Consider the following 21,964-nt stretch of genomic DNA (forward strand, 5'->3'; position numbering starts at 1 on the left):
CTTCCCGGCCATGCCGCGCGCGCTGCAGTGCCGGGCGGTGCGCTCCCTGCTGCGGAGCCGCTACCGGCAGGTGCTGCCGCTGGCCACCTTCGTGCGGCGCCTGGGGCCCGAGGGCCGGCGGCTGGTGCGGCGCGGGGACCCGGCGGCCTTCCGCGCGCTGGTGGCCCAGTGCTTGGTGTGCGTGCCCTGGGACGCGCAGCCGCCCCCCGCCGCCCCGTCCTTCCGCCAGGTGGGCTGTCCCCAGGGACCCAGGTCGGGGGGCAGGGGGTGGGGAACGATGTACCTCTGTTTCCAGCGACTCAGGACCCCTTCCACGCAGGTGTCCAGCCTGAAGGAGCTGGTGGCGCGGGTCGTGCAGAGGCTCTGTGAGCGCGGCGCGAGGAACGTGCTGGCTTTCGGCTTCGCGCTGCTGGACGGGGCCCGCGGCGGGCCGCCCGTGGCCTTCACGACCAGCGTGCGCAGCTACCTGCCCAACACGGTGACCGACACGCTGCGCGGCAGCGGCGCGTGGGGGCTGCTGCTGCGCCGCGTGGGCGACGACGTGCTCACTCACCTGCTGGCGCGCTGCGCACTCTACTTGCTGGTGGCCCCGAGCTGCGCCTACCAGCTGTGCGGGCCGCCGCTCTATGACCTCTGCAGCGGCGCCGCGGCTCGGCCCGGACTCGCGGGCGGCCCCCAGGCAGGCCTCGGACCTACGCGCCAAGCCCGGAACGACGGGGACGCTGGGGGACCCTGGGGGCTGCCCGCCCCGGGCGTGAAGCGGCGTTGGGGCAGCGCAGAGGGTCGTCCGCCTCCAGCCAAGAGGCCCAGACGCGCTTCGAGGCCGGAGCGAGGATCCAGTGGGCAGGCGTCCGGGGCCCACCTGGGCTGGGCTACTGGGCCTAGCGACAGCGACCCCCGCGCGGTAACAGAGACCAGAGCTGCCGCGGAAGCCGAGTCTCAGGAGGATGAGGTGCCCCGGACCCGTTGCCCCCTCCCGCTGGCGGGTGGCGATTGCGGTGCCGGCTTGGCATCCTGGCAGCAGTCACGTCCCCAGGGCGTGCCCGGTCCCCGAGTGTGCGTGGAGACCAAGCACTTCCTGTACTGCCCGGGGAGCGAGGAACGGCTGCGCCGCTCGTTCCTGCTCTGCTCCCTGCCTCCCAGCTTGGCGGGGGCCCGGAAGCTCCTGGAGACCATCTTTCTGAGCTCGAAGCCCTGGCGGCCAGGGGCTCCCGGCAGGACGCGCCGCCTGCCCGCCCGCTACTGGCGGATGAGGCCCCTGTTCCGGGAGCTGCTAGAGAACCATGCGCGATGTCCCTACCAAGCGCTGCTCAGGGCGCACTGCCCGCTGCGGACCGAGGCCACCTGGTCAGGGTCAGGCATCCCGGAGCGCGATGGGGTGGACACCTGCACCCTGGAGAGGCCCACGGCAGCCCCGGAGGGGCACGCCGGCCCACGGTGCCTGGTCCAGCTGCTCCGCCAGCACAGCAGCCCCTGGCAGGTGTACGCGCTCCTGCGAGCCTGTCTTCACAGGCTGGTGCCTGCTAGCCTCTGGGGCTCCAGGCACAACCAGCGCCGCTTCATGAGGAATGTTAAGAAGCTGGTCTCCCTGGGAAAGCACGCCAAGCTGTCGCTGCAGGAGCTGACGTGGAAGATGAAAGTGCAGGACTGCACCTGGCTGCGCAGAAGCCCAGGTGAGGAGCCCAGGTGAGCAGGTGCTGGCTGGCCCTGCAGGACCGGACCTCAGGACCTGGGACGCAACAGGGCCCTCTCCGCACCTCGCTCCAGCGCAGTGGGCTTCTTGGTGGCTGTTGGGTGGCTCCATCTGACTTCTCTGCTCCCGACCCACTCCCACCCAGTTTGCGTGAATCTGCAGACCTTCGTGGACTTGGGCAGGGTCTGGGCGCTGGGTGGGGGGGCAGTGGCAGAGAGCAGGTGAGCAGGACTGTGACGACAGACAGAGGTGCCTGGGGCTCTCGTGAGCATGCCTGCAGGTTCCTCATTACCCCTTTCCTACTTGAAGCTTTATCACCTTGAAATGGTGCCCCACTGATAGAAATGGGGCCTGGGCCAAGAAGCCCCTTTTCAGGGGGGTGGGCAGGGCTCCTGGGTTCCCAACGCATTTGGTCGGCGATATGCAGGTCCTAATGTGAGTTCTGACTGCATGTCTGCTAGGCTAGGGCCAGGCACACGGGAGGAGTAAAAAGACGATGTCCTTGAACGAGGCCCCAAGGTCACCGAGGGCAGAGAGGAGCAGCAGGACGCCCCCCTCCCCCGTCCACGGAGGTGGGCAGCCCTGCGGGTCCCGGCAGGAGTTTCTGTGAAGCCAGGCCTGCGGTGTCCCTCCCACTGTGGTTTTCTGGGCTTGCTGTTGGGGTTCCTCTGATCCAGCCGCCACTTGCCCCTCTCAGTCAGTGCCCTCCTTGTCAGACCGGAGCCAGGAAAGAAACGGACCAGCCCTCCCTGCTCTCTGCATGGTGGAGCAGCCGGAAGGACAGACCCCGGGTCAGGCCTCCCCCGAATCCCGAGCTTCCACTCCTTCACGGAGGAGGTGACTGCAGAGCCTCTGTCAGAGTCCGACTTGCCCGCCCAGGATGCATGGGACAGTTTCCTGGGGTGGGGGCTTTGAAACGCCCAGCCCCAGCCGCCAGGATCATGGTTTCCGTGGTCTCCGGTGGGCACTGGCGCACACTGTTTCCGGCTCCCAGGACACCCCCAGGCCAGGTGATGTGGACAGCTGGGATGGCCTCCCGGCCGCTCCGTCCACAGCACTGAGCTTCTTTGCCTCTGCTGAGCTGGGCTTGGCCATTGCCTTGCCCACCGTACTACCCGTTGAAACTCATCACCTCCTTGGTTCCCAGCGCCAGAGGCCAGCCCCCCAGGCTGTCCACATCTGCTGTCCGGTGTGGCCAGAGCTGTGACAAGAAGGACTCCTGCTTGCTGCCTCGACCCGGGTCCCTGGACTGCGCTTGGCCTCTGGTCAGCCTGTCCCGTCCACGCACATCTGGCAGTGATGGCTTTTCCTGCCCTGTGGGTGGGGGCGTGCCCCTCCTGCGGAGCCCCTTGGACCATCGAGTGGCTCCCACGTCTCAGCAGGGCTGTCGGCTGAGGTCTGAAGTTCATCATCTTCCGCTTTCTGGGCCGCCTGCCATTCCTCCTCTGACTCCCAGTCCTGCGTTTGTGTGATCTCTGCGCCCTGTTCACTTTGGCTGCACATTTTGATATCAGCCGCTTTTCTGTGTTTTCTGTTCCTTCCGTGATTTCTCCTTTAATCCCGGAGCTATTTGGGCTGTTGTAAATCACCTTTGGCGGGTTTCTGACATGGCCGGGTGGTGGTCCGCAGGCTTCCCTGAGCGCTGGAGGCCTGCTTGGCCTTGTGCGTGGGCGTTTGTGCTGCTGGTCAGGGCATCAGGAGCCCGGGGATGGTGCCGTGTTCTCTACCAGATGCTGCACAAAACTTGTGTATCCTTCCAGGGGCCGCGATGCCAAGGGTGGGCGTGCCCCTGGGGTGGGTGTGTCCACGTCTCGTCCTGGTAGGGTGCATGCTCTACAGTTTCTCTTCCTGGAAAGTGTCTAGTGACTCTCTTCACCTGAGTCTGTCTAACTGCTCACGGAGCCGCTGCCCTGGCCTCCTGTGGGTCAGCATTTACCTCTTGGGTCATGTTTCATCTTCTGGTTTTTGTCTGCACCCTCTACGTAGCCTCAAAGTTGAGGTGTCTTACTAAGAGCAGAGAGTTTTACGTTTATTTTCAACTCAGCCTGACGGTCTTCACCACTTACCAGGTGTCATTTATTTTCACTGTTCCGTGATGATGGACGGGTTTCGACGCGCTTTCCATCTTCCCAGCGTGTCTGCTTTTCTGTGTCCGTACTTCTGGCTTCCTGATGGATTGTGTGCGTTTTCTCACTGTGCGTGTTGGCTCTGCCCCGGGGCAGTTAGGTGCACACTCTCCGTTTCTCCTCCCTTGGTGATTACCATCTGAAGCATGGTAATCGGGGTGCCAGGGTCGGTTCACCACCCACTAACACCGTTGTGTCCACGTTAGACGCTGCTGCTGCTGCTTCTCCGGTCGAAGTTTATTTAGCTTTATCCCCTCGTCTCTTCTCTTTGTCCGCCATCTGTCTCCTGTCCCAGACCTGCCTCTGGACCCCTTTCTTTTCCTTTGTTTCTTTCATGCCCATTCCTGGTGGAAAAACCTTGACTCTGTCTGTGCTGAGGCTCTGGGGAAACCTGTGCACCTCTGCTCATGACGTTTCTAAGTGCACAGGATAAAACACAGAGGACCGGGTGTTGGGAGGGTGTAGCTCAGTGGTAGAGTGTGTGCTTAGCATGCAGGAGGCCCTGCGTTCAGTCCCCGGTACCTCCATTAAATAAATAAATAAACCTAATTACTACTCCCCGAAAAAATAAACAAAACAAAAACATAGAGAACTACCAGGGCGGGCGGTCATGTTGGCCGGTGGTGCGTGTTCAGAACCCCTAGGCGTCTGACATCCCTGAGCTGGTGTCTGACCCCCCCCACACACACCGTTGTCTAGCCTGGAAAGCCCCAGGCATTTCTGGGTCCTACTGGTCAGTGGCAGTGCCGGAGCTCCACCTGCGTGTAAACCAGGACAAGTGCTGAATCTCCACGGCATCGCTGCCCAGGAGTAGAACTGGAGTCACGATGTCGTTTAAGTCTTCCAGCAGCCGTGACAAGAAAGGAACAAAGGTGAAACTAACGTATCGCAGCCCAGGGACCAGTGTCGGCACTTTAGCGCGTAACTGGGCAGAGCTCGCTGCCGCGATCCCAGGTTCTTCCTCTGCCGAGTCTCTGAGACCCCGCGTGGGTGCAGGCCGCGTGCACGCGCATCTCGGTCCAGGCCTGCCGGGCCAGCACAGATGGGGTGAGCGGGCCTGTCTCCCCAGGAGCTGGCTGCGTCCCAGCTGAGGAGCACCGTCTGAGAGAGGCCGTCCTGGCCAAGTTCCTGTGCTGGTTGATGGGCACGTATGTGGTCGAGCTGCTCAGGGCATTCTTTTATGTCACGGAGACCACGTTTCAGAAGAACCGGCTCTTCTTCTTCCGGAAGAGCGTCTGGACCCAGCTGCAAAGCATCGGCATCAGGTAGGGTGGTCCTCGGGTGTCACGCGGTCTCTGCTTCCCACCTGTGCAGACGCCAGTAAGCTGAGTGCCGACTCCTACTCCCAGCTCCCGCCGGCCTCCCCATGGCTCCGGCTGCACCAGGGGCGTGTGAACCAGGGTCCTGCACTCGGCATGGACCCCTGCAGCCCCCCTCTTCTTACCCGTAAAGCCCAGGGTTTGAGCGAGAGGGTCTGAGGGTGTGGGCAGGGGTGCGGTTTGACTGATGGAAACAGCACGGGCGGACCGCTCACTGCTCTCTACTCGTGGGCCCAGGGCGGTTTCACTCCGCAGAGCAAGTGTGGCTGCACGACAGGTGCTGCGGGAATTACCCGGGGACCAGAGTCCCCGAGCAGCAGCGCTTCCAGAGGCTGCCTGCCTCACGGTGACCACTGGGTTTGTCTCCATTGCTCAGTGGCTGTTTTATGTCCCTTTTAAAGGATTGGGCGGATGTGAGCTGCATTGGGATTCAATCAGGATCGTGTGACAGCCTCAAAGACATGGGCTGAGCTCAGCCGAGGTGCCCAGCATCAGAGGGCGCAGCTGTGCCCTGAGTCAGGACGTCCGCGGAGGGAGCCGGGCTGGGCCCTGGGCCACATGGGGGTGTCCGGCATCCAGGAGAGGCTCGGAGGCCTTTGTCAGGGCCTGAGTTCGTGCACGGTGCACCTTATTTAAAGTATTTCACGGCCAGTGGTCCCAAGCGGCCTCTAGGTTCAACTTGCGGGTACCGTGGGGACGTCCTCTGCTGGTGAGCCTTCGAGTTCCATGATGTGCTCTGCTTGTGAGCCACCCTTCACCCCGGGGCCCCCAGTCCAGGGAGCATTCTCTCCCCAGCTGCCAGGAGGTGGGGGGCACCTAGCCCCTCCTTGTAGGTAGTTTTGGGGTAAAGGCTGAAGGGAGCTGGCAGGTCCACAGGGACTGCTCAGAGCACCCCCTGCTCGTTCTGTGTGGAGGAAGGCGGAGTCTCTGGCCCAAGGGTCCCATCTGGCCCCAGCCTGCACTACCTGGGGCTCTGTCCAGAGGAGCTGGGTGTCCTGGCCCCGCCGTGGAGAGGCCTCCAGCAGGCACCTAGCTGCAGTGCCACATCCAGGGTGCTGGGCGCTGGGCACTGGGCTCTGCCGACCGCACAGGCACCAGGGTCTGCCGGGCTTACCCGCCCTGGCTCCCTGCGGGCCTTTCTGCTCCAGACAACACTTAGATCGCGTGCGGCTTCGAGAACTGTCGGAAGCCGAGGTCAAGCGACACCAGGAGGCCAGGCACGCTCTGCTGACATCCAGACTCCGCTTCCTCCCCAAGCCCAGCGGGCTGCGGCCAATCGTGAACATGGACTACGTCGCGGGAGCCAGGACCGCCCCCAGGGACAAGAAGGTCACCGCTTGTGTCACTTGGAAGCAAAATACTTTTAAACCCTGGATCTGGCATTGGTGCCGTCAGGATCCACCCCGAGGAGGCCGGCAGCCATGAGGAGGCCAGCGCCTGCAGCATCTCGGGCCATGGAGGGGCGGGGTTCCCAGGTCCCGAGAGGCGCTCCTGGAAAGGCCAGCCCTTCAAGGTGCTGGACAGGCTCCAGGAGCCCACAGGGATGTCATGACACGACCCCCTGTGCGCCAGCTCCTGGAGTCCTGCAGTGGGGGACCGTGTGCTCTCTGGGATCCAGGGGCAAGAGGGACCACGTGATGAGCTGTCACCTGCCCTCTGGGGTCCCGAGGACCCTGTAGGACCTCACCCCCGGGGTTAGCCTCAGTGACTCCTCCCCCCTACCACGGCGCCATGTGTCACTCCTTCCGAGTGCCCCCTATGGTATTTGGGGGTGATTTTGTCATTAGTGGAAGGAAAAGCTGTCGATACTGACAGAGGTTTTGGTTTTGAGCACAGATGAACTCCTCACTTGGTGGGGAGGCCCTGGGGGGCAGCATCCCTCCCTGCTGGGTGGGGCCCAGGTAGAGGGGATCAGCAGTGTAGCCAGCTACATTTTTCCATACGTGTCCGGGATCCCACGACGGGTCCCTGGGGAGACCCTGGGGGTGGGGGTGGGCAGGGGAGGCCGCAGGGGACACCGAGCGGGATCAGCCTCTCTTGTCCCTGGGGCGGTCTGACCCTGGGTCCCGTTTGGCTGGGGCCCCTCTGGTGACACTGGCCTTCCTGGGCTGGGCCTGCAGGTCCAGCACCTCTCCTCCCGGGTCAAGACCCTGTTCGCTGTTCTGAACTATGAGCGGACGCGGCGCCCGGGCCTCCTGGGGGCCTCCGTGCTGGGCGTGGACGACGTCTACAGGGCCTGGCGAGCCTTCGTGCTGCCCCTGCGGGCCCGGCACCCAGCACCCCCTCTGTACTTCGTCAAGGTGAGGGCCAGGCCTCACCCCCGACACCTGTCAAGGGAGATGGCCAGGCCTCGGGGGCCTGTGGGAGCTGCCCCTGTGGGTGGCCTGCCCCTGTCTAGGGGCGTGGCCGGCCTTCTTCAGGTCCTGTTTGCCCGGATGGGGTGCCCCTGGTGCAGACACATCCTTATCCCACAAATGTTCCTGTGAGCAGGAAGTCAGGGGACCCCGTCTGCATATGGGGGTGCCCAGCTCCCAAGGGCAGAAGCTCTGTGCCTTCCCTGCTGGAGTTGACTCCGTTACTGCACCCCAGCTCCATGGGGGCTCCTGCCCTCGGGGTCCCCTTCAGAGAAGGAAGCCCACCTGCTCGGATCCCAGCACTGGGCCCTGAGAGCCCTGGCCATCTTCCAGCGTCTCCTGGTCACCAGCCTGCAGCCCAGAGAGGACGCAGACCCGATCTGGGGGTGCTCGGAGTCTGGGGGAGTCGAGGTGTCTCCATGAGAGCCCCACGGAGGGTGGGTGTGTGGCGAGGATGGGATGGTGGGGGCTTCAGGGTCTCTCCTGCCCTCCCTTGTCTGATTCCTCACAGGGTTTGCTAAAGCCAGGTCAGAACTAGCAGGACCTGGGAACTCGGGGGCCAAGGTGAGCGTGTAATCAGGTTCCTCCGCTCCCACGTAGGTGGACGTGACGGGGGCGTACGACGCCCTCCCTCAGGACAGGCTGGTGGAGGTGATCGCCAAAGTGATCCGGCCCCAGGAGAGCACGTACTGCGTGCGCCGATATGCTGTGGTCCAGAGGGCCACCCGCGGACACGTCCGGAAGTCCTTCAAGAGACACGTAAGGCCCGCAGGGCACGTGTTCAGCGGCAGGGTGTGCACTCCGCGGTGGGGCGCACGATCTGTGGGGCTGTGAGCCCCGTGGTGGGGCGTGCCATCTGCGGTGGGGTCTCCAGGTCATCGTCCTCACTCTTGTTCGTGTTGCTGGCGGGTCTCCTGCTGCTGCACCTTCACAGCCGAGGCCCCAGCTGCACGCCAGCCTTGCCGAGAGGTGGGACGCTGGTGGAGCAGGGCCGTGCGTGTGTGCCTGTGGTGTCCCCGAGGCCTCCCCCAGGAGCCCGTGCCTGGCCCGTGGCCTCAGGGAGGGACCACCTGTGCTCTGGGAGGGGAGGGCCCAGAGAGTGCCTCACCAGCACTCCTGACCTCGCTTGCTGTCCCTGCCTGCACAGTGGGGTGGGGGCCCAAGGGCACCCCCTCAGTGGCCAGGGTCCTCAGGCCTCGGCAGAGCTGGAGAAGGCTGAGGGGCTCATGCCTTGGGCCGCCAGCATGTGGGGTTTCCTGCTGCTCGGGTGAGGGCGCTCAGCCCCTACCCCCAGAGCAGCACACATCCACCTGTCTCCCAGTCACTGAAGGGCACCTCTGTTTCTGATTGCCTGTGAAATCCATTTATTGAATTCTTGGGTTCCACCAGCCTGTTTTTCAGCTCTAGAAATCCCATGTGGATTTTCTCACATTCCAGATTTTTGGTGACATCCTCCAAGTTTTCCTTTGCTTCGGTAGCTGTGTTAGCTTTATTCATTTTACTTATTAATTTTATTTGTTTTAACTGGAGTACAGTCAGTTACAGTGTGTCAGTTTCTGGTGGACAGCACGGTGTCCCAGTCACGCAGAAACAGACGTATTTTCGTTTTCATATTCCCTTTCATTAAAGATTATTACAAGATACTGAATATAGTTCCCTGTGCTGTACAGGAGAAATTTGTTTTTTGTCTGTTTTTATCTATAGCAGTTAAAATTTGCAAATCTCAAACATCCACATTTATCCCTTCCCACCCCTTCGCCCCAGTGACCTAAGAGCGTTTGCTGCGCCTGTGAGTCTGCCTTGCTTTTGCAGAGGCGCTCAGGAAGTCAGGTTTCCCTGCAGCCCCGCCTCCCAGGGCTGCGCCTCAGTCCGAGCTGCTCAGTGGCCCTGAACCCTGACGTCTTCAACCTCGTAGCTCCCACTTTGTGCTCGAACTCCACCTGCCACCATGGGTACAGACCTCAGGGAGAAGTGGGGGCGCAGGTGGGGTGCCCCACAAGGACTGGGACCCCAGTCTGCCCGCGTCCTGCCTTTCCAGCCCCCCAAGCAGCCTTGCTCTGTGTGTCATCGGCGGTCATAGCGGCTGTGGTGGGTGGGGAGAGGAGCTGACCGCAGAAGCTGCATGTCAGGACCTCCTGGGCTCTGTCCCCATCCTGGGAGTCCCTGTGACATCAGGGCTCCGGGAGGTGTCCCCCCACCTCACACCGTCCTCACCAGCAGGTGTCCACCCTCGCGGACCTCCAGCCGTACATGAGACAGTTTGTGGAGCATCTGCAGGCCACCAGCTCGCTGAGGGACGCCGTGGTCATCGAGCAGGTCAGCGTGGGCACCCGGCTCACCCCTGGGCCAGGGACGAGGGAGCTGTGGACGCCCTCCCTGGCCGGCAGAGACTGCTTCCACCTTTGGCCACGTTTCTGCCGCCTCACCGAGCCCTCTGCGGCTACCCGCAGCCCTTCCTGATTCACTGCATATCTTATCTCTCTGATTTGACCTTGAGGCCAAGAGAAGAGGAACCCCTTCCTTTAGGACAAGTCAGGTTTTCCCCGTAGACCCTCCTTCAACTGCCCATGGGGGCCCACGCTTTCTCCCCTGTGAGCAGAGTGTCCCCGGCGGGTCCGCCAGGTGTCGGCCCGGGAGGATCCCTGTTTCATGCAGAATGGTTTCAGGGTAACCCTGCCACCAAGTGAGGCTCTAAGACCCCAGACGTCTTTCCTTCGGGTCCCGGGGCCCCACCATATGCTGCTTGACCAGCCCAGAGTGGCGTCCAGGGGGCATCCTCACCGCCCATGGGCCACGCTCCCGTCTATTCCAGAGCTACTGTCTGAATGAGACCGGCTGCAGCCTCTTCGAGTCCTTCCTGCGCCTGGTGCACAACCACGTCATGAGGATTGGGGGCAGGTGGGCACCATCCTCCGCCTCCCCGACTTCACAGGCCGCACAGGTTCTGCGGCCGCTCGGCCCATGTGGCGGAGTGAGGCTCCTGGCCGACAGTTGTTTAAGTGTGTGTGAGGCCAGACCTGCCTGGGCAGGCGCTGTGTGAGACCCCCATGTGCTTTTGTGGAGGGCGGTGGTCCTGGGGCTCCAGGCTCACGGCCGTGGCTGTTGGAGGTCAGCCTGGACCGTGGAGCCTTCTTGGGGCTCGTTAACCATGTGCTGAGGTTGGGAAACCTTCTGGTTAGAAGACCTTCTGCATCATTATGACGCTCACCCAGAGGTGGTTACACTGCAGTGTAAACCCTTGCCGACATCCTGGGGGAGGCACGCATGCCAAGCGCACAGCAGGGCAAGTTTCGACCAAAGGAATGTACCTGCACATGCATATAGATGGCACCAGCTGGGAGGTGACTCTCCCCAAGAAAGGCCATGCCTGAGACCCCAGATGCCCTCAGGGCCCCACCTGCTGTGACGTGTGTGAATGAAGTTGTTCACATGTGACCAGGCGTGTGGCAGGGCTTCGTGGGGAGCATGACACGCCTTGAGCCCCGTCCCCCAAGGTGGATGTGGCGTATGTGTGTGTGCACGTGTATTGCTGTGGCTGGCCTCCCTTCTAACCACATCCTGCCCCCCAGGTCCTACGTCCAGTGTCAGGGGGTCCCCCAGGGCTCCGTGCTGTCCACCCTCCTCTGCAGCCTGTGCTACGGAGACATGGAGGACAAGGTCTTCCCCGGAGTGCAGCAGGATGGGTAGGACCCCTCTGTCCTCTGTGGGCATCGCTTTGCTTTGGCCTGTTTGCATTTCTCGTCCTGGGTGGAGACAGGGCCACACCCTTTACCCCTGCAACGTCACCCGGGAGGCATTAGCAGAGCGTGGGATGGCACATGGCTCGCGGTGTGGCCGGGGCCCAAGGGCAATTCCACAGGCATCCAGCCGGCACCAAGACTGTGCCCTTCTGGCCCGACTACAGGCCTCCTTCCCCGGCTGATGCCAAATCCCACCAACATGTAAGTCTCTTGCTCAGATCCTTGGGAGAAGATCGCTTTATTCATGCCCACGGGAACTCAGATGTTATGTTTTCGACCTTCAGCGCCCCAGGAGGACGTTGTGCTCGGGGTGTAAAAGGCAGTGCTCTCCATTTTCTTTCCTTGTCCAGGGTCCTCCTGCGCTTGGTGGACGACTTCCTGCTGGTCACACCGCACCTGACACGTGCGAAAGCCTTTCTCAGGTAAGGGCCTGCACGTGCGTGTGTCTCCGCGGGCACTTCTGCGGACGTAACGCATGCACAGCAAGCAATTCCCGTCCCACCCTGCGGAACCCTGTGCATCCCAGTGTCTCTGGCGAGTGTCGCGTGGCACAGTCCCGCTGCTCTGAGAACGCGGACGTGGCCACTGGGACGCAGGTACCACCGAGAGTGGGACTGAGCCCATGGGGCCTCCGCGCGTGCGGCACCCTGGCGGAGGCCGGAGCAGCAGCAGCTCCTCCTGGAGGCTGAGCCCTGCACAGCATGGGGCGCGGAGGAGAGGCCCGGCGGCCTTCCCTGCAGAATAGGGTGCTGTGAGGGGAGGGAGACTCCAGACTTGCCCGGGGATGATGTTGCAAGTTCTGGGGGTCGCCTAGGGGTCGGTGCCCAAGTCAACTTGGCCCCCAGGGCCCTTGCCTTTGGGCTGTGGTCCTAGAGCCCTGTCCCCCTCAGGGCAGCCCCAGGAATCTGGGGGCTTGTTCCAGCGTGTGGTTTCCAAGGAAGAAGAAATTTGCAAAGCTGAGCCCTCACAGTGTCCCTGCCTCTGGTCACTGGCCTGCCTTTGGGGAAGCCTGTCGGCCAGCACCCACGCGCCCGGCTTCCCCACCGCCGCCGCTGCCTCTGCCCTTCCCCAGCCCGGCCAGCCTGGTCTCTGTTTATTAGCACTGGTCACCTAGAAGCCTGAGGCCAGAGCAGGGCTGTGTCCGGCCTTCCTAGGGGCCTGCCCGGTCCCAGTCCTCGGCCCCCCGCTGCCTCTCGGGGTCTTAAGTGGCGTTGACCAGTGCTTCCCAGACCCGCCCGGGTGGCCCTCTCTGCCCAGTGGCTGACCGGCCCCTCCACTTCAGCACCCTGGTCAGAGGCGTGCCCGAGTACGGCTGCCTGGCGAACCTGCGCAAGACGGTGGTGAACTTCCCCGTGGAAGACGGCGCCCTGGGCGGCCAGGCCCCCCTCCAGCTGCCGGCACACTGCCTGTTCCCCTGGTGCGGCTTGCTGCTGGACACCCAGACCCTGGAGGTGCGCTGTGACTACTCCAGGTGAGAGCCGGCCGGCAGCTCGCTCAGGCTGCCCTCTCCTGAGTGAAGGTGCTGCCACCTGGAGAGGTCAGAGGTCAGAGAGCCGTCTCCCCATCCGGGGGGTGGGGGGACGTGCTCACGGGGGGCACAGTTTTCTGGGCCGTTTTTGGTAAAAGAACAACCGTGCAGCAGAATCCGGGACCCTGGCGTGTTCTGCAGGGACGCGTGCAGATCCGACCGGAGATTTCGGGACCTGCCAGACACAGGTCTCTTTAGGGCCAGGCACGAGCGTCAGCGCCCATCTTGGTCTCCCTGGACGTTGGGTTTGCGGTCGCCTTGGGTCTGTCGGGGCACAGGGCTGCAGCGTGTGGGGCCTGCTCCGTGTGCGGTGCCGTGGGTGCCAGCCTCTGCTGCTCAGGCTGCCATCAAAGTACTGCGGACGGGCCTGACCCCTCGGTCCAGAGCTGGAAGCTGAGGTCCAGGTGCTGCAGGCCCGTCTCCCCTGCCGAGGCCTCGCATGGTCGTCCCTGTGTCCAGGCAGCGTCGTTCTCTTCTTCAGCCCCCGCCCCGCTGGGTTAGGGCCCGCCTTCCTGGTCTTAGTTCACCTTCCTCACTGCCTTCAAGGACTTGTTCCCAAACGGCCCTGGTGGTCAGGGCTTCAACACGTGAATTCAGGGGGTGCGGCTAAGATGTTCACACAGTTCCCAATAATTCCATTTCTGGAAATCTTTCCCAGAATGGAAACGAGAGACGTCACCTGAGGTTTTATTTGATCATCTTTAAGTGCTTGGGGGGCAGATGAAATGGCCTTGGTAAAGGCTCAGTGGGTGCCGTGTCACCGAGGGGAAACCTCGATCTGCCGTTAAAATTGTTTTCAAAGTGCGATTAAGGGAATGGGAAGTGTACGTCAAGTGAGAGTGTGCGGAAGCTGGGGCGAGAGGGCCCGTCCTGGGGTGTGGGCCGCGTCATGTGACGTCACACTCGGGGGTGGGAGGCGCAGGACCCCACGGGCACAGCGGGGCTGACGAGGCCCCTTCCCTTGACACTTCGGGCCCATCATGTGACTGCGCCGGTCGCTTCGTCCTGCTTCAGGGGTGTTGGGGGCGACCTTCTCCTGGGAGAAGCCACAGACCTGGCTGGGGGCTGCCAACCCCCCATTTCCCCAGAGCTGCCCGCCCACACAGGTGACTCCGGGGAGGTGCTGGGCCCTCTGTGGGCCTGAGTGACCAGTGCTCTGGAGTGAAAAGTGCACAGGCCATATGGGGCCTCTGTGTCTGTCCCTCGGGAAGGAACATGCAAAATGACCTAAGGTTTGGAGCCAGTGATACAAACAAGGCCTGGAAGGACGTGTGTCCAGGAGGCCAGGCCAAGGCCGCGCCGCGCCGCGCCGCGAGCCAGCGTCTGCGGACACCCGTGCAGGCCGGGGCCGGGGGGCAGCAGGTGGGGCCGGTCTGGGTCCAGCTCCACACGAGTACAGGCCAGGCGCTGGGGTGGGTCAGAGCCGCACGTGACAAGGCGGGGCGTGCGTGTCTGGCAGCGTGAGGGGGACGTGTGTGTCACACGGGACCCCGCCCTGTCCCTCAGTTACGCCCGGACCTCGATCAGAGCGAGTCTCACCTTCAACCAGGGCTTCAAGGCTGGAAGGAACATGCGCCGCAAACTCTTCGCGGTCTTGCGGCTGAAGTGCCACGGCCTCTTTCTGGACCTGCAGGTGCGTGGGCTGCGGGCGGCGGCCGGGGCTTCAGAGTGAGGGCTCTGGCATCAGGCCCCCAGGGGCCCCTGTGCTTCTTAGATCTGGGTGTGCGTGTGCGTGAGTGTGTGCGTGTGTGGAGGCCCCTGCCCTCACCTGCTGAGTGGCTGCCGTGCCCCCGCGCCCCCGCGCCCTGGCTCCTCGCAGGGTGCGGGCCGAGGTCATGGCCCGGCCGGGCTGGGCTCGCGCCTCCTTGTCCTTCCCGCCCATCATCCTGCTGGCGGCCCCACAGAGTCCTGACCCCGTGGCCGGTGAGGGGAAATAAAACAAAAGGTAGAAAGTCAAGTCCCAGGGGTATTGCCAGCATTTCTCTTTCCTCGTGACTCCAGGTGAACAGTCTCCAGACAGTTTTCACAAACGTTTACAAGATATTCCTGCTGCAGGCATACAGGTGGGTCCCTGGCGGGGCGAGGGCGCCCTCTGGGTCTGTGAGGACGGACGCAGCGCCCACCTGAGCAGCAGGTACCGCCTGTCCGCCCGCGTCCCCGTCCGCTCGAGAGGTGCTGCTCCCGGCACCAGGCAGCGGTGGAGGCCAGCGTGGCCAGGGTGTCCCGTGTCCCCATGTGCTGGCTCCCCTGTGGTGAGGGGGCAGGGGAGGGGCTGCAGAGTTGGAGGAAGGCGGCCACGGGGCAGGGGTGGGTCCGGAGAGCAGAGGGCCGTGGCCCCAGACCCTCAAGAGCGGCTCCAGGCCAGCCCAGCCGTGCTTCCGGGACGCTCCCTGCCCCTGGGGGCTCTGCAGCCCCTGGCCGGGAAGTAAGGGATGGGCCGGTGATCATGGGCCATTGGGGCTTGTGTTCCCACATGTCCACCTTGGGAAGGCGGACACTGTCCTTCACTGACCGGTCCTCTTGCCCGCGGCCTCACTCTCGGTGGTTTCCGGGGGAGCCCTGCCTGGGCAGCTCAGGGAGGCAGCTGACTTCCCACGGCCCCATCACAGTGAGCGAGGGGAGAGCCGTCTCCCGGCTAATGGGGAGCCGGGCGACCACTGAGAGCCCGCGAGGGACGGTTATCCAGGGCCGTGCGGTCGTTGTGAACCGAGCTTGTTGCAGGGTCTGGATGGGCTCGGGGGGAAGTTCCTGCTGAAAAGTCCCGCCAGGAAGACCGCTTCTAACTCAGAGGCCTGGGCTCTGTTTTGGTGACAAGGCCGTGTGTGCCCCTTTGGTGCCCCTCAACGCCCTGGCCACCCTCCTGCACCTCCCAAGGCGCCCCTGTGCTCTTGTGCCAGCTGCCTCTGCACCCTCGGGACAGGTGCTCACGCCCCTGCCATGCCAGCTGCGGGGGGCGGGTCACAGTGACCCCCACGCACCCGCACACCTCTGGGGGCGTGAGAAGAGCAAGGGTGGGGACCCTGCTCCAGGATCCCCGCGGTCTCACTCTGTGTCCCTGCCTTGGACCCTGTGCTCTGTGGGGAGCTGGCCCCAGACCCCTGCTCTCCAGGGAACATTGTAGACACCTGAGCTCAGGGGAGGCCACCCTCGGGTGGCCCTGTGCACCTCTGTCCGGGTGGTGATGTGCACCCGGGACGGTGACCGTGCAGAGCCACAGCACCCTACCCGCTGCATCAAGGATGTCATCTGCTTCCACACGCGGGTGGTGCGCACACAGGCAGACCCAGGAGCCCCGCGCCTCCAAGGCAGGGTGGGGAGTGTAAAGCTGGACCGTGCAGGTCACACCCACCAGGGCTGGGCAGGCGAGGTCGTGGGGGTCACGTGGCACTCAGCAGACTGGAACCCACCAAACTCAGCTCCTCTCGGGGGACATGGAAATCCCTGCTGGTGGAGGCCTCCCCACTCCACACGGAGCACCACCCCTCCCCCAGAGAGGGTCCTCCGCCTGCAGGACGAGCCCCTCCCAGGACAGCAGTGTGGCCTGACCCCGGCCCCGGCGCACGATGTTCGCGAGTTTCCAGAACAGGCTCCCCTCTCGCGTAGGTGGGGACGGTGCCTCCCCACTCCGCAGGGTTCTGGTGAGCTCTTGTGAGATCGGACGGCCAGGTCCACACCTGCACCTTATGGCAGAGAGGACCCCGGGGGTGAGACAGGGCACAGGCCCCCGAGAGGGTTGTCACATGGTCACGTGGGTACCTGCAGACACGTGCACACACACATGCTCCTATGTGCACGTGCCGCACGTAGACAAACGCCTGACAGGCACGCACGAGCCCAGGTGCACATGGCACCCGCACGTGAGCGCGTTCCGACCGGACACTCCCTGACGCAGCGCCGTCTCCTAGGTTCCACGCGTGCGTGCTGCAGCTGCCCTTTAATCAGCCGGTTAGGCGGAATCCCGCGTTCTTCCTCCGGGTCGTCTCCGACACCGCATCCCGCGCCTACTCCCTCCTGAAAGCCAGGAACGCAGGTGCGCCAGTGAACAGGGCAGGGAAGGTGGGTCTGCGGGTCGCCAGGGCGCTGTGAAGGGAGGGTGCTCCCCACACACCCCGCTGCCTGCTATGTGCCCCGCGGCCACAGCAGCCCCCCTCACGTGCTGCCCTCAGCTCTCCTGCCCTCTGCTGCGTGACTGGAGGGAGCGGGACACTGGGAACCTCCTGGTGGTCCTTCCTGCTTCCCTGGCTCGCTCTGCCTGCTCTGGGCAGGGCCTGCTCCCCCGGCGCTCGGGGTGCTCGCACATCCAGGCCTGTGGTCGGGAGGAGGCCCAGTGCCGCTGGCTGCCCCTGGGCCACCGCTGCCCACCTCGGGGAGGAGCCCAGTGAGGGACGCCCCTGCCAGCCACACAGCCGTCTCTGCTTGGGATGCAGCCTGCTTGGCGTCCTGTCCCCCTCCGCCCGCCCCAGAGCTCCCGTCAGAGCCCCTCCCACGGGCATTTCTGGTCCCTGTGAGATTTGGGCCAAATGTGTGTCCGAGGTCCTGGTTTAGCAGACTTCGCTTTTGTTACTTCTCTTTGTGAAGTTTCTTTGGAGCAGGTGACTGGAACATTTCAGTCATCAGAATCCCCCGGTGCCCGCGTAGGGGTGGCCCTGGAAGTGAAGTCTCCTGTTTGCCCCCCACCCCATGTCCCCACTTCTGTGCCAAGCCTGGAGGGACCCCTTGGTCTCCCCTGGGAGGAGCGCTGGGGCGGGGGGCCGGGCAGGGTCTCAGCCTCTCCACATGTCCCCTCAGGGACATCACTGGGGGCCCAGGGCGCCTCAGGCCCGTTTCCTTTGGAAGCCGCACAGTGGCTCTGCCTGCATGCCTTCCGGCTCAAGCTGGCTGGTCACCACATCACCTACAGCTGCCTGCTGGGGCCGCTCCGGGCAGGTGAGCGTGGGCGGAGTGGGGTACAGGACCTGCTCCTCCCGTGCGCACGCGTCACTGGACCGCTGGGCTCCTCTGTGTCAGAGGAGCAAGTGCCCATAGGGTTGTGGGCCCCTCCCTCATCCAAGGACCTGGCACGTCTGCCCAGGTCAGAGCACCTCCCACTCCCCGTCTCTGAGGCCAGCCCCCCACCCTGGGGACCTCATCTCCCCTCAGTGCTCCTCCAGCCCCGCCACCTGTGTGTCTCCTTGGGCCTCTGCCTGGCTGCCCCCCATCTTGCCCCTAGCTGAGGCTCCCACCACCCCAAGTCCGCCTGCACACAGTAGGGGCTCAGCCTGACACAGGCACCTGCCCAGCCCCAGAGTGCCCCCGGCCCCAGCCCCGGTGTCCTCTGGCTGCTTCTGGGAGGAGGCCTGATCTCAGTCACCTCCTTGCAGCCAGCGCACAGCTGTGCCGGCGGCTCCCGAGGGCCACACTGGCCGCCCTGGAAGCAGCCGTCGACCCTGCCCTGACCGCAGACTTTAAGACCATCTTGGACTGACGGTCAGCCCTCCTTGCAGCCTGAAGCCCCAGAGCCCCGTTCCCACCCGATTCCACATCCTGGAGGGGGCCAGCTGCACTGCGAGGTAGGGGTCTCCCTGGAGACCCTGGGGGAGGTTCGGCCCCCAGGTCCTCAGGGAAGCAGGGCCTGCCCACCGTGACCCCCAGCGACTGGGGCCCACCCTTCACCTGCTGACCTCCGGGAGGAGGCAAGCGGGAGAGCCTGGCTGGGGCATTGGCATCTGGACAGGGAGTGTTGGGGACACCTGTCACTCACTTCTCCTGGTCTGGAGTGATGGCACGTGTCCCCGAGGGCACGGGGAGGCCTGCAGGGGCTCGGTGGTGGGCGTGGGCTCCCGCCGACCCGTGTGGCGCCCCAGCTTGAGCCGTCCTCCTGCCCCAGGAGCAGCACCTGCCCCCCGTCCCCGCCCCCACCAGCTACATCCAAAGTTCACGCCCCACTGAACTTTCCCCAGAAGCAAGCGGGCCCAGTCAGCTGTCTGAGGCCTGTCTCCACCCGGCCTTGCCCTGGCCTCTGGCCTCGCCCGGCTCCCACCCCCTCTTCCTGACTTCCACGCTGGTCCTTGCTCAGCACGGGCCCCAGGTCCCCCTGGTGGTACTCCGCCCCGCCTCCTAGCCCCCACGCCTCACCCCCGTGAGGAAGATAGTGAACCTCTGTTGTTTGTGTAGGTTTAAATTTTTCTCTTAGTCTTTGTATTAAATTGTGTGCCAATAAGTACCGTGTTCTGTAATTATAGAAAAGTGCGCCTTTGTTGGTGTGTGTGGGTGGTGCGCGTGGGCCACTGGCCTGGACAAGGTCGGAGGGGATTTCCTGGGGTGGGATGTGAGGGAGGGAGGTACTCCCATGGGGCAGGTGCAGCTGGGCAGCGGGTGGGGAGGCCCCGGCCAGGCACCCACCGTCTTGCAGCTGGCGCTGGCCAAGCTGCTTGGACGCTCAAGAGTGGACAGGGCAGTTCTCTGGTCCGGGACAGTAGGATTCCTCCTGAGTGCATTTCTCTGGCCATGATCTTCATGGTGGACCACGTGATTCTCATCTTTCCGGAGGGTTCTGTGGAGTCAGCAGTGAGGGCCATGGACACGGGTCCAAGTCCAGCCCTGTCCCTTCCCCGATGCTGCAGTCTCCTGACCTGTCCCCGTGTTTTGGACCCAGGGAGGGGGACGAGCTCAGGCAGTCAGTCTGTATGTGTCCCCCTGTCTGCCCCCTCTGCCATCCAGGCTCCTGAATGGTGAAGTGACCCTGCCTCTCCTATTCCTGCATCCTGGCCACTGTGGGATTCCTTCTGTCCTGTGCTGTCATGTCCACTTAGCTGAGCTCAAGCATCATGCCCAGGGAGGTGCATGTTAGACTTGGGAACGTGGTGTCACAGAAATGGGGGCTCTGCAGAGGGGAGCTCCTTGGGTCCCTGAGGGTGAGTTCTCCAAGGGATACACCTGAGGTCCTCCCTGCATTGGGTGGGGCAGAAGGGGCAGCAGGAAGGGCTGGGAACATGGCACTCTGCTCAAGGTTAAGGGTCATGCTTTGAAAGGTGGGGCTGGGTGGAAGACCTCGGGGAGAACAGGTGGGCCCCAGGTCGAGGAGAGATGTGGTCAGAGATGTGTGCACTGGCTGCAAGGAGGTGATTGAGATCAGGGACTAGGTGGTGGCCAGGGTCCCCAGAAGGAGTTTATCAGAGGCAAGGGGCAGGTTTCCCCCTGAGCCCCGAGTCCCCTGAGGGGTGAATCACACTGGGGCTGCCCCTCCCCCAAGTTTTTGGCTCAGCACTTCTGGGATGGGGCTCAGGAATTTGAATTTTAAACTAGTTCCTGAAGCTGCTGGTGGGTGGGGAGGTTTGGAGGCTGGCCTGGGGGCTGTCTTCTCTGGTGACCCTGGTGCAGAGCAGACAGCGGCTGGCTTAGTCCTCGGTCAGGGTCAGGAGTTTGGAGGTGGGGAAGGGTGAGGTTGTGCGGACACAGCTCAGCCGGCAGGGAGAAGGGACTGGAGGGTGTGGAGGGGCTGGTTTGAGAACAGAGAGGTGCCCTTCTCACAGTAGCCTGTCAGAGCCCCTCTGTGTCCCTGGTCAGATCCCCGCCTTCTGCGTCCACCCCAGCCTCAGATCCCTGTGAGGTGCCCCAAGAGAAAGAATCCATTGTCCAGGGAGCAGCGGGGTTTTCTCGGGATGAGCCAGGCTGCCCTGCCGTGACTTTGCCGAGGCTGTGCCTTCAGACCACTGCGGGGGCCTGAACAGGAGGGGGCGGCTCAGGGTGGGACCTGTGGGTGGGCTCTCTGCCTGGTGCTCCGGGGCAGCACAAAGCCGGTCAGTGGCGTTTTGATGACAGTGAGCAATTCCCCGGCTTCCTCCTGGGATGTCGCTGACGGGGCCACTTGGAGTGCACCTTGGATGGGTCGTTGCTAATGCAGACCAAACGGGCTGAGCGTGAGAGCAGGGTGTCTGCCGCAGTTTATAGCCGAGGCCTGTTTACTGCCACTGCCGACCGCATCCGAGTGATGGAGCTGATGTGTTTATGACGGACGCAAGTCCACAGAGCCCGTCGCGAGCGCAGGAGAGATGACCAGAGAGGGGCTGGCGCCACCCGCCCCACGAGCTGGCCCTGCGGGGCCCTCACTGGGGAGGGCTGGCCCACTGCCCAGGGCGGAGGACACTCCGTGCAGGGGGACGTGTCCCGGGCCCCACGGCGGGGGCCCGCTGACCCACCACGGCCGCCGCGGGCTCCCGGCACCCCGGCCTGTGTCTGGCATTTCCTTGACAGACAGACCCAAGAGGCCAGTCAGCACTGCTCTAACTTCAGCTCCCAGAACCCTGTTTCTCTAGCAAATGCGTTTTGCCAGGTTTCCCCTCAGAATCACTTGTAGTTTCACCTGGAGAAGGCGTGTGCTCTGCTCCATCTCAGCTGGGTAAGACCTCTTTCTGATTCATCTCGTTTTTAAAAGCACCATGCAGACTGCCAGTTCTCCTCAGGGTGCACCATGAAAATAATCAAATTTGAGAAGCAAAGGAAAAGAATCTAGTTTTTCAGGTTTCCCCAGGTCTAAAAGGCCCGTGAGGAAGCTCATTCACTCGTGTGTCCCTGGACATGGGTGCAGCAAGACCAGTTCAAGACTAGAAAGGAGTGAAAGGGCACAGACGGTGCCCCTGGCCCCCAAGCAGTGCCGAGTGCTCATCCCCCTGCCCCTCCCTCGACACTGAAACCCCGGCATGTGCTCTGCGCTGGGCCATGGGACCCTCCCCTGTGAAGGTCGCTGTAGAGCAAAGGGCTTCCCAAACCTGGCAGCTCAGAGTACCCCGGGCCTTCGTGGGAGGCAGAATAACGACCCCCAAAGATGCCGCCGCCCCAATCCTGGAACCCCAGAGTACGTCACCCAACGTGGCAAAGGGGCATTACGGTGCAGGTGGAATTCGTAACTAATCAGCTGTCCTTAAGAGGGGATGTGAGCCCAGTGTGAGCACAAGGTCCCTGAAAGTGGAGGAGGGAGGCTGGAGAGGCAGCGAGTCCAAGAGATGCAGCGCGAGAAGACTCACAACCGCTGTTGGCTTTTCCACAGAAGAGGCCATGGACCACAGAGTGCGGCGTGGGGCAAAGTGCAGGGCCTGCCTTCCCTGCGGGGCTCAGGACTCACTTCGGGGCGCTCTTGCGTTGACTGCCGTTTAATGTGCAGCTCCCCTCAGGCACGCGGTAGCGCACGGGCTCTGTCTGCTCTGGGATCTGGCTGCCTGGGCGCCG

The 21,964-nt window shown here is 63.4% G+C and overlaps 1 protein-coding gene across 2 annotated transcripts; it reads left to right on the top strand.

Moving 5' to 3' along the window:
- Window positions 1-18,953, top strand: TERT (telomerase reverse transcriptase). 2 transcript variants are annotated; one of them, XM_072958894.1, is made up of 17 exons: window positions 1-229; window positions 320-1,673; window positions 4,889-5,084; window positions 6,287-6,467; window positions 7,259-7,438; window positions 7,843-7,929; window positions 8,093-8,251; window positions 9,713-9,808; window positions 10,305-10,390; window positions 11,062-11,175; window positions 11,583-11,654; window positions 12,515-12,703; window positions 14,267-14,393; window positions 14,762-14,823; window positions 16,666-16,790; window positions 17,549-17,686; window positions 18,121-18,953. In XM_072958894.1, exons 1-17 carry the CDS (start codon window positions 11-13, stop codon window positions 18,222-18,224), a joined length of 3,489 nt encoding a protein of 1,162 aa, XP_072814995.1. In that variant the 5' UTR covers window positions 1-10; the 3' UTR covers window positions 18,225-18,953. The 2 variants fall into 2 exon arrangements, with proteins under 2 accessions (XP_072814995.1, XP_031532759.1); XM_031676899.2 differs by lacking the exon at window positions 7,843-7,929.
- The last annotated feature ends 3,011 nt before the right edge of the window (window positions 18,954-21,964 follow it).

This window comes from Vicugna pacos, chromosome 3 (genome assembly GCF_048564905.1).
Source record: "Vicugna pacos chromosome 3, VicPac4, whole genome shotgun sequence".
Classification (NCBI taxonomy): Eukaryota; Metazoa; Chordata; class Mammalia; order Artiodactyla; family Camelidae; genus Vicugna; species Vicugna pacos.